This window comes from Perca fluviatilis, chromosome 4 (assembly GCF_010015445.1).
Source record: "Perca fluviatilis chromosome 4, GENO_Pfluv_1.0, whole genome shotgun sequence".
Taxonomy (NCBI): domain Eukaryota; kingdom Metazoa; phylum Chordata; class Actinopteri; order Perciformes; family Percidae; genus Perca; species Perca fluviatilis.
The window spans coordinates 16549876-16561614 of record NC_053115.1 but is presented as its reverse complement, the minus strand read 5'-3'; the positions used below and the strand labels follow the sequence as shown (position 1 = coordinate 16561614).

Below are 11739 nucleotides of genomic sequence, written 5' to 3'. Positions count from 1 at the left end.
AAAACTTTCTGCACATTGAAAACATAGGCCTATATGGACCTTTTTCACAGCAGACATTTTGACTTATCATATGAAAGCACAGCTGAAATTGATAACCTTAAGGATGGCTCAATTCCATCAAGTGTCCCAGTAGGCTAAGATATCTCAGTGAGTCAGCATGCACAATACCAGGGCCTCTCTTAAGTGGAATGCAGCCATCATTAATATGGTTTTGAATACACCTGTGCTTTTCCTACTATGAAAAAGGTCTATTCCACATATCGTATTCTGTGTTCTAGTTTTCCGAACATTTTCAACAAATTTGCAATTTTAAAAGTGATAGGGACAAAAGCGACCATTTTAATAAGTGGTGGGGACATGTGTTAAGCATCCCCAGTGTAAATGACACGGCACCTATGGTCATTTCACAGGGATACAGAGCTTTATTATTAGCCTATTTGTTCACTGTGTCCTCCCGATCAATCGGTGGCGGTAATGCGCAATGACTCTGTTTGCTATCCATCCTAAAACAGGGAAGAAGAAGACTTTTCTACTGACCGGAAGAACAGAAAAAACACTTCAAGAAAACCCAGAAACATTCTATTATCACTGACTATCAGATGCAGCAGTTTGTGTTATTAAAACGGTACGTAAGACGAAAGAATACGAATTTTATATTTGTTGTTTCGGCTAACGTAAAATAAGTTATTCAACGCTAAGCTAGTTAAAGCTCATGGTTAAAGCTAACGTCAATCGCGCTTAGCTAAACTGGTCTGCTTGCTACAGTGTTAGTGTTAGCAAAGGCCCGTTTGTTTCAGCCCTATGGTTTCAGCAGGGTTATCGCTGGAAAGCAGTTTGCAGTCCGAGCTGAGCCTTAAACGATCCGTAGACCAGTTACAGTTCACCTCTGAAACAGTGTGGCATGTTTCGGTCAGTCGTTTCAAATCAGGCCTTTGGTATGTCTAAGCACCTATTTTTATTTTTTATTTCTGTAAGTAAATTAATATTACAAAGTATTCATTTCAAATTTGGTTCTTAACCAACAGTTAAAACAAATCAAATAAATTCCAATCATAAGGTAGGGTATTGTGGTTGTAAGATATTTAAAAGCTGAATATTTTAATTACACTGTTTGTAAAAGCCCAACTACGTACAAGAGTTGAAAATTAGCAATAGCTATGAACTCTCCGTGCAGCACCACAGTTTCATTCTCTGTATTGGAACTATGTTAAATTGCATCGTCCAAATCAAATTCAATATCTCTGTGAGGTTTCCCCTGGGTGACGTTAAACACCTGCTGACAGCTATTTTTGATAGTGATTTAATGGCTAATTAAAATCTTTTGATTTTTCTACAGAGTTCCTCGTTCAAACGTGTCTCCTCTACATTAAACCATGGGAGTAGATAAAAGGTAAGAGGAACATAATCCAATATGGTAGGGACACCTATTCATTCTATTCGCACTGACACTTATTTTCTTTTTTCAGGCTTAGTCGGGGTGAGCGTAGTGGAAGATATGGTTCGGACGGGAGGAGAGATGACCCAGAATGGCATGAAAGACGGAGTAGAGATGTTGAGAAGGATTATGATCGACTACGGGGTGATGATAGACACAGAGAGCGCTTTGAGGAGCGTAGAGACCGAGACAGTCCAGAGGTGAATATTAAGGAATACCTTTGTTAGCTAATGGTACTTTCACACCTGTAACAGAAAAATACAAAACATCTTAGTTCTAAATTTAATAACAGCATTATTTTGCAGCACAGGGGCAGAAAACGACGCAATAGTGACCGATCCGATGATGAATACGATGGGGATTATCCAGACCAGGACTTCAAAATGGAGCAGGAGGAGGAAAGCAAGACTATCATGCTGAGGGGTCTCTCTCTTCATGTCACAGAGGATGATGTAAGCTCACAAGTCTTACTGAGTCTCACTGATGCTTTTTAAGGATAAAGCCACATTGAGTGTAGCGAGATGGGCAGAGCTGCTACCTTCTGGTTAAACAGAACAGCGAATCCCTTGTGAAGAGTGTGATGGTATACTGTAGAGGCAGAGAGAGGCAGGCTGTCAGCTCTTAGAGCAAAGTTCAAATCTGTAAACTGACCTGGAATGGGTGTAAAGTTAGGGTGCAGAAATCAGTCACCCCTGAGATTCTTTTGTGATGTAAATAAGTGTACATTGTAAAAATCTGAGGCAGCTTCTGCACTGATCTGTCTCATTTGTTGACCTATTTTCTTTAAATTATTATTAATAAAAACACTTGGGCTGGCATGACAATTGATCTTCCATCAAAACAGCTAGTTGTTGTTCTGAGGGTTTGTTGAGGCAGTTTGTATAGTTGAGGAAGTTGAATTTGTTACGGGCGTGCAAACAATGTCAGCTGCTTTTTTGTGACCTCACTACATTAGGAAGAAAGAGGCAGCTGACCATTTCTAAAAATTGAGCAATGGTATACATTCTGAAAAAAATGTTGGCCGTATGTTATTAAAACTTGATTGTGAAATGTTGTGCTAGGCAGAACAGTGGAAAAAAACCAGGAGTTGTATTCCGATGAATCTGACCTCTTCCTCAATTCTCCAGATCCGCTCAGCGCTCGAGCAGCTGCAGGGCCCCCAGCCTGTGGACATTCGCTTGATGAAGAAAAGGACAGGTGAGTGTTGAGTGTCTCACATTCACTTCCAAGCTCTGTCTTACAACCCACTTTACCTGTTTTATTGCCATCCCTGAAAAAAGCCTCATTACAACTGTCAGAGGATGCTTTGTGTCACATAGATCGGTTTTGATAATATCACCAGGTAAGGAGGTAACTGTATCTACTATTCCTCTACCATTTTTGTGCAGACATTACATGTTATGGTAAACCAACTCTACCACCATCCCCATGACCTTGTAAGCACCCTCCCCACCTCCGTTTTGATTTGAATTGGACTGTACAAGCCCATTGTGAGTTTGAATGTTGCACCAAAGCATTCTAACTAACACGCATCCCGTCTATATTTGAATGCTGTCTCTAGGTATAAGCCGAGGTTTCGCCTTCGTGGAGTTTTATCACTTGCAAGATTCTACCCGATGGATGGAGACCAATCAGGTTGCCTCAACAATCACCAAGTTTAGAGTTATTCTTGGAGATTAGAGCCCCAATTAACCGATACATGACCATGATCATTGAAAGTTGTGCATTTATATTCCATATACAGAGCTAAAAACTGTTGGTATTTAGTTGCAGGACTGTATAATAACCTTGGTCACACAAAACTGTGATATCTGGTAATTTCTTTTGATATCACACACTATCACACGCTTTTTCAGACAAAATAGCCTCTCAACTGCTTAGTTTACTGTGTGTTGTGAGTTCAGTGTTGAATAACAGTATAAATGATTTGAAATGAAAATTGACATGAAATCTTTTGTCTGTTCTGTTTCAAATATTAACCAAGATGCTAGGCAGAACATTTTTTAGGACCTTAAGGAGATATTTTGCTGATTTAAATCCAGCTCTGTGTCATGGCAATGTGGGCGATGTGTTTTAGATGAACGGTGTTTGGCTTCCCTCCGTGGCGCAGAGCAGTTGAGCTCTGCAGAGATCCAACGGATTGGCAGACCTTCATTGCTTTGCTGCTGCGTGCAGTGGTGCCACGGAGGGAAGCCAAAAAGTGTTCATCTAAACATGCTGCCCACACAAAGATGACACAGAGCTGGTTTAAAATCAGCAAAGTAATCCCTTTAAGCTAAATAAGCCTTTTGCCTCTCCTTATGAAAGTATACTTCCTGTTTCCAGAATCCGAGTAGTCTTGATCAGTCCTGACTATACATTGGTTCCATATCACATTCTGCTCCAGCTCAGTCACTTGGATAGTTTCTCCTCTCCATTTAAAATCCGAAGACTGGAGTGAGACAAGGACGAGCTGGCAGCACTCCGATCCCAAACCACCGCAACTATTTTTTTTCTTTCTGAGAACTCATTCCCTCGTACACAGAACTGCAGCTTTCTCTCTGAACTTCACTTTCTACCTCTGTTCCCTTGCACTACCTGAGACACTCTACCTAAGCAGCTAAGAGTGTAGCCACTCTTCCCGTTCCAGCTGCTCTCACTCTTCTCTTTAGAATTTGAAATAACTGGTTGCTTTTGACTTTGCAGAATAAGTTGGTGATCCAGGGGAAAAGCATTGCGGTGCACTACAGCAACAGGAGACAGAAGTTTGAAAACTGGCTTTGCAATGCAGTTGAGTGTAATTTATAACTACTATAGTTCAAGTAACTATGCCTTTTGCACCAGTACAAAGTACAAGCATATTGGAATTCTTGCACAGTTTTCTCAGTCAAAAGAAGAAAAGAAAGAACCTTAATATATACAGCACATGTACTAGCTTTTATAGGTTTCACCTAGAGGTCTGTTGCACAAGGACTGAACATAGGCTGTAACGGTCATGCGACAAGTTTACGTACTAATATGTAAATAAGTCGGTATAAAGTGCATGTGTGTGTAAAAAAGTCTGTAACATTGTCATTGTCTTATCACAGTGTGGTCTGTACAATTTCCGGAAGAGGCTGAAGTGTTTCAGGTGTGGAGCAGCCAAAGTTGGTGAGTTGTTACTTCCAACAAACCAAAAGTATAATTTGTGTTGTTCTCGGTAAGTGTGTACCTTCCACTGTGTCCTGTTGTATTTTAGTGGCTTGCACTGAGTAATTCTAACCTATGTGTCACTCTACTTTGTTATTGCTGAGTACAGATGGGGAGTCACCAGGACTGAGTGGTTTAAATGCTGAGTCTCAACAGCCAGGAGATTACAACGGAGACAGTGAGTGTCTTTTCACCACATATTCAAATAGTATGTTCGTCCAGTAAACATTTTCTACATTTTATTTGTGAATGCTTTTTTTGTTTGTTTACAGCAATAATTTTGAGAAACATTGCCCCTCTTTCAACTGTTGATGGGATTTTGAACATATTGGCCCCCTATGCCAACCTGTCAGCGGGCAACATCCGCCTCATCAAAGACAAGCAAACGGGACAGAATAGAGGCTTTGCCTTTGTTCAGCTCTCATCTCCCTTGGTATGTTATTTCTGTAGCCAATATGTAGTCATAATATAAGTCAGTATGTTTGTTCTGGGGGTGAACACACGTGCCACAATCTTGCATCTTCACTTGCTGTATAGGAGGCTTCTCAGCTGCTCACCATTCTCCAGAGCCTTCAGCCACCTCTAAAACTGGATGGAAAAACAATTGGTGTGGATTATGCCAAGAGTGCTAGGAAGTGAGTCAGCATACACACACATGCAGTTTAATTCACCTTACTATTAATAGAATATAAGCTCTTTTGGATCCCCACTGTGTGAACTGCACCAGTTTTATCCTCACGTAGTGTAGTATTTTTTATTTATTTGTTTTGCACTAAAAATTAAATCAAAATGTGTTCACTTACTATAAAATTTACATTTTGTAATCACATTTTGCTGAAAGGTGCCTATTTAATCCTGCAGGCAGGTTCCGTATTCAAATGCAAGAATAGTTAAAGCAAATTAAGGGCTCATTTTCATCCTACTTGAGCTGCAAAATGTGTCCTTTCCAGAGACTCAGCGCAGCCTGATGGGATCAGAGCAAGCGCTCTTTCTGTTGCCAGCACAGCCATTGCTGCCGCTCAGTGGTCATCCAGCCAGGTATCGGGGTTTTACTCGTGCTGTTCCGTATTTCTAAGTAATTTGAATTTGTTGCACTTAAAATTCCCTGAACTAAGTGGTGTGACATTAAAGTAAGGCAAAGAAAACTTGTGTTCTGACCTGCTAAAAGGTGGTATGAGTACAAACAAATGTGTGAACCACTGGGGGGTGAAAGCATTTTAGTGATTTATTTATTTTTTTCCCAAGGACTGTAGTGTTTTGGCACAAGTATGCAGATATATTTGTGTTTTTATTGTGATTTATCAAGACCGAAGATGGTTGTGTGTATTATTTCATACATCCTTGCAGGGATGCCATCTTTAAAAGTAAGAAGGAGACTTAAGCTACATCAAATTACTCCCTGTAATGTAAAATGTTTGCTGTTATGTTGATCGAGGAAAAAAAAAAAACAGCGTACAATTGGAAATTTAGCTTGTGGAAGGTTGTTTTCTCTGCTGTCCTCAGTTTTATATAGGGGGGTCAGAGGGACCTAAACCTTTGGACTAGTGAATCAAAGTAATGAGATGAAACGACCAGGAAGCTACAAAAAAGCTGCAAAGTGGGGTGTTAGTTCTCAGACGGGTCATCAGTGTTAAAAAAATTGACATGACAAGGAATCCTGCACATTTTTAATATTACGTGTTTAAAGGTTAACTGGTTTTACACATTTTATTTGCAAGATATTTGCTCAGTTGCGAATGCAACATGGCATGTTTTAATTAGGGTTCTTGTGTGTTGTTACTGACTTTGCTCTCATCTCTGTACATTGCTGTAGTTACAGCAAGGTTCAGGTACCACCTCTGGCTACATTGCTCTTCCAGAGGGCTATGCACAGCAAACACAGGTCAGTTCACAGTCTACCTTATTAGGACAGTGACTACAACGAGAAAGCCCGATGATTGACATACCATTTTTTTTTTTTTTTTTTTTCCCCTGTGATGTAGGGACAAAGTTATCAAGTGTGGCAGCAGCAGCCTGAAGCATTGGCTCCTGCTGTTGGAGATGGATTACTTGGAGGTAATAGGAGGTGTCATTCATTCAGAGATATTTTGAATGATATTTATACTAAGGCTGGGGTCGCTAATCCATCATTACCAACTGTTTTTAGCTCCTCCAGGAATAAAGACGTTGATCCCTGCAGCCGCAGGTGTGGTCATATCCCCGACGGCTCAGGTTTACCAACCTGTTATTATCAGCCAGCCTGCCATACAGGTAGACCGTGTATTACTATGGCCTTTATGGATTGCAAACACAACTACTAATTTATAACTCTGGTGTTGTTTGGTGGCTGTAAAAGGGAATTCATGATTTATTTTTTTTCCCCTCACTGTCAGTCACATCAGTTAGTGATGGCTGTTGATGCAGCTCAACAGACTGCTAGTGTTTGCACTGCACCACTGCTAACACCAGCGGCTGCCACTGTTGCACCTTTTGTCTGTGCTTTCCCAACTGTTAACACAACAGGTGAGATCAGTTAGCTACACAATGACTCCTCTGCACGTGAATTAACAGATCAACCTTAGATTCATTTTATGTGATTTGTAAAGCATGTTTTTGTTTCATATGTGCCTCTTTTTTTTGTATCTGAAGCTGCCCCTCACACCTCCACGTACCAGTATGATGAGTCTTCAGGTTACTATTACGATCCACAGACTGGCCTGTACTATGATCCCAGCAGCCAAGTATGTTCCCTCTGGTCTTACTATATGTGCACAATATACTGCCAGACATTATGTATTTGTATGTCATTTATTTTATCCAAAACAGTTTATAAATTATTTTTTTTTTCTTGCGCTTATTACGAATAGTACTACTATAACTCGGAGACTCAGCAGTACCTCTTCTGGGACAGTGAGAAGGAGACGTACATCCCTGCACCAGCTAAATCAGACACGAGCACAGAACAGGTGTCAGCGAACAGCTCCTCAGCCCCAAACAGTGAGGAGCCCAAAGAGAAAAAAGAAAAGCCCAAAAGCAAGTCTGCACAGCAGGTAAATGCTACTTTTAAATACGTTTATTTTCTGTGTGGCTCATATCTTGTCATTTAAATATCTACACTGGCTGTTAATACAATTGCAGATCGCAAAGGACATGGAGCGTTGGGCGAAATCCTTAAATAAGCAAAAAGAAAGTTTTAAGAGCAGTTTCCTTGGACCATCCAAGGAGGAAGAGAGGAGAGAGTCTGCAGCTGCCGACGCAGGTTTCTTCCTCTTTGAGAAAAAGGTATTTAGCGGTCACTACTAGGCCTAAGTATGTTTTGCATTGGATTAGTGTCATAGCATACTTGAAACAGTACTAATATAGAGAGAGGGCTAACTGGGAAGTCATAATTTTCATTAAGTGTGTGTGTGAACAAGAATGGCTTCAAACCAGTAGCTTTTTATTAATAACGAACATAGAGTAAGAGACCGTCCTTTGTGTTGTGGACAATCATGTAATAATTTAGCTTACATGTGTTATTTGTTGATGAGATTTTGTTGCTTCCTTTTTAGCAAATGGGAGGTTTTGAGATGCCATCTTTAATGACTGAACAATTCAAGATCACAGAGCAGGAGACTTCAGCTAAGGTTTGTTTGTGCCTTTGCCTTATTTCCCCACTCTACAATATGAATGAGAAATAAATCCTATAACCCTTGGCCCTTTATGCATTTTCATATTGCAGAGTGGTCTGGTTGCTGCTTACAATGGAGACAGTGACCCAGAGGAGGGTGGCTCAGATAGAGCAGCGGATGAGGAGGGAAAAATAACCGACTGGAATAGGAGGGTTTGTCTGCTGTGTCGACGGCAGTTCCCCACCAAGGATGCTCTGCTGCGTCACCAGCAGCTCTCAGACCTTCACAAGGTGAGGATGGTAAAACAGCGGGCGTTTAATCTGCAAGTAGCTTTGAATATTCTGGGCGCTGCCATCTGTTCAGCCTATAAAGCTTCAATACAAAATGGAAAGGACAATTATTGATCTTATACTGTCTTGAATATAATGTACAGTATATGTGAGCAATTCAAGTTGCTTTCAATTGTTTAAGCAAAACCTGGAAATTCAAAGAAGATCAAAACTCACAGAAGCTGAGCTGGAGGAGCTGGAGAGAAAAGAAACGGAGGTATTTGGCTCAAGAATTTACATCCATGTCAGTGATTGTTTTGTTGTTGCAATGAGGACACCTTGAATAAAGTTTCATGGTCATTTTAAAAGCTGAAATACAGAGACAGAGCTGCAGAACGAAGGGAGAAGTATGGCGTTCCTGAACCTCCTGCACCTAGAAAGAAATTCTATCAACCGCCAGCCCCAACAGTGTAAGTAGAAGACTTAAATCTCACTGCAAACATTTGTGAAATTTCTGAATTTTCCTTTTTAACATCCCCTGTCATTCACCTCTAACAGAAACTACGAACAGCCCACCAAAGATGGCCTTACAAGTGATAACATCGGGAACAAAATGTTGCAAGCGATGGGCTGGCAGGAAGGCAAAGGTCTGGGGCGACACCAACAGGGCATCACCGCTCCCATCTCGGTGAGGAGGACATCTTTTTTCCATTTTACTTCAAAATAACACTCATCTCCCTGCCAGCTCCTAACAGATGGAGTATGCATGATAATATGTTCTTTTTCACTCCCAAAGCAATTAGCACTGTTACCTGAGGACTACCTGCGTCCAATCTGTCTCATCTAATAACCGTCTTTTCCCCCATAGGCTTCATTAAGGACCAAGGGCACGGGCTTGGGTATTAAAGGAAGCTCATATGAACTCTCAGCATCTGACACCTACAAGGATGCGGTTCGTAAGGCCATGTTTGCACGCTTCAGTGAGATAGAGTGAACTGGAGAGAGAAAAGTAATCCTACTGAACCAGGAAATATAAATTTTGTGGCCAAGTGAAAGTGATCCTACTGTAAAAAGTCAATTTCCCTGCCGCACCACCCCCCTTCACTCAAACTGTAATTTCTATCTTCTCTATGTATATAAAGTGTAGCTTTGTTTTATATAGCTAGATATTTTGTCATCCAAAATATGTTTTCATTTGAGTGAACATGTAAATTGTATAGTATTTATACATAAAATGACGTGGACCTGCTGAGGTTTTGTTTCTGTGAAAATCTAAATAATCAATGTGACAATTAAACCAGACCATTGTACTTAACATTACTTATCTGCAAAATGTTTTTTTTCCCTTTACCGGAAAAGTCTTGTTATAAAAAGAATAATGTAATAGAAAATGGACCACACCATTTTTAATCAACATGCAGCTCAGTGAGGCCACTGAGTTGCGTGTTGATTTCATGGCTCGAATCCACAGTTTCTTTAATGACTTGGATATGTAGGCTCAGGACTGGAGACGGTATCCCTTAGACATCCCTTACAGCTTCAGCCGCAGCTATGGTTTTGTTGTACAGTATGGTCCCTAAATCCATGTATAGTTGTGCTTTAAGAAAATAGTTCACTGTATCTGTAACTGTACCCAGCTGTCAAATTATATAAAATGTAAACCTAATGACATGGTCCTCCAGCCTGGAACCTCTTGTTCTCTGTGCTCTTGAGAGATCCAATACATCCATAATTGAGTCTAACTACTACACAGGCTAGTTTGAAATGCGTATTCAATTTGGTATGAATGTAGTACAGGTTCATCATACAAAAGCTGGAACGATACTGGACTGATAATTCTCTGGTCATGCTGAATCTCCATCTCTCAGCCACCACTGGATATGGTGTCCATTATTTCTGCCAGACCCTCTATTGGCTGCCTTCATATCCTCTTTCCTGAGGCTTAATGGCTGACATGTTTCATTAGCTCTCACTTTATGTGGAATGCCAGTGATTTTTGAAGATGCCCCACAAAATCTTTTCTAGGTTCGTGTTCATTCCATCTCTCTGCTATTTCCTGGAATAACTCCGAACCAGCTTGAGGATAGACCAGTATGTGAAGCCACTAAGAGAGTACAGCACAGTAGCTCCTGCCACCTTAATAGCTGTGTGTTCCTAATTCTTTAACTCTAATGACTATGTCCAAAGTGGGGTTTTGACTTGATGTTATTATAGAGCTAATTATATAATAATGATTTGCGTTGTCCCTGTTGCATTTCCTGGTGTTATAAATGCATAAATTCACTCTCATCCCCGTAGCTAAGGGAAGAAATTTCTTCGACCTTTCACTATTAAAGATTTAAAAAAAGGCTGAAACCTTACAAAGAATCCATAAAAATGTTCCTTCTGGTTATAAACTTTTATCTAGAAAATATTTGCTTCCAAAACTCATTTTTTGATGATTTATGCTGATAATTTGAGCACCTTTTATGTATAAATGCTTGTCCTATCAAATCTTTTATCCATCTTGCTTTGATTGTAGTTTTATATCCGCGCAGCAGCCTCCCTCACACTGCCTGTCTCACAGTGAAATGATGACGTCATCACTGCTGTTGGGCACAGGGTAGCGGGAGATTAACATCACTGGTGTTGGGTCATAATACAACAGTTACAATGGTACAGCTCCAGGATAATTTAAAACCTCTCCATTTGTTTTTCCTGAAGAAATCCTCCTTTTTCGATTCAATCAGGATCTTGTGCATCATACCAGGACAGGTGGCATGGAAAGGCAGGATGCCAGAGCTCACCTAGGTCTCCTCTTGAGTGACAGCCAAACAGTGCAGCGTAACTAACCTTGTAGTAGCACATTGAACGCTTTGATTAATAACTCGGCACAAAATTAACTGCTCACTGTCTCACAGGGACACTTTATAATGCATACTTAGTTTTCACTATGGCAGTGGCAGTGGCTCAGCTCCAGAATCTGTGTCAGTTGACTAAGCCATTTTACATAACACAGTCAGTGGCCACACTGAATTCAATTTTGAAAGGATGAGGTTGGCATGTACACCATGTCCCAAATGTATGCAAAAAGAATTTCAGCCCTGGCTGACAATAAAGTTGTATCGTATAGAGAATGTTATAGAAATAGGATTTCAGCAAATGCACTTTTAGTCAGAGAACTTTAAGTTCAATCTTATCGAACAGGCATTATATCCCTGCTTTTGTCATGCATTACTGTTCCACACTTGAGTTGGTTAGATCACTTAAATAATGGGATTTTGCCGCACCCAGTTAG

General features: G+C 40.5%; 1 protein-coding gene across 3 annotated transcripts; it reads left to right on the top strand.

The window, feature by feature from the left end:
- Positions 1-501: 501 nt before the first annotated feature.
- LOC120557903 (RNA-binding protein 5-B-like) lies at positions 502-9782 on the top strand. Of its 3 annotated transcripts, none has more exons than XM_039798597.1 (25): positions 502-625; positions 1337-1390; positions 1467-1635; positions 1741-1887; positions 2563-2632; positions 2997-3070; positions 4121-4204; positions 4504-4564; positions 4713-4781; positions 4876-5036; positions 5141-5238; positions 5554-5641; positions 6417-6485; positions 6586-6658; positions 6750-6853; positions 6976-7105; positions 7232-7323; positions 7450-7632; positions 7721-7864; positions 8134-8208; positions 8304-8483; positions 8665-8739; positions 8832-8932; positions 9021-9150; positions 9331-9782. In XM_039798597.1, exons 2-25 carry the CDS (start codon positions 1374-1376, stop codon positions 9454-9456), a joined length of 2520 nt encoding a protein of 839 aa, XP_039654531.1. In that variant the 5' UTR covers positions 502-625; positions 1337-1373; the 3' UTR covers positions 9457-9782. The 3 variants fall into 3 exon arrangements, with proteins under 3 accessions (XP_039654531.1, XP_039654532.1, XP_039654530.1); XM_039798598.1 differs by having other exon boundaries at positions 510-625; positions 1746-1887; positions 9331-9466; XM_039798596.1 differs by lacking the exon at positions 502-625 and adding an exon at positions 704-935 and having other exon boundaries at positions 9331-9466.
- Positions 9783-11739: the final 1957 nt, after the last annotated feature.

Coding starts and splice junctions, on each gene's coding strand:
- LOC120557903 (XM_039798597.1), top strand. Junction 4,565..4,712: donor GTGTGGAGCAGCCAAAGTTG/GTGAGTTGTTAC, acceptor TGCTGAGTACAG/ATGGGGAGTCACCAGGACTG. Junction 6,486..6,585: donor GCTATGCACAGCAAACACAG/GTCAGTTCACAG, acceptor CCTGTGATGTAG/GGACAAAGTTATCAAGTGTG.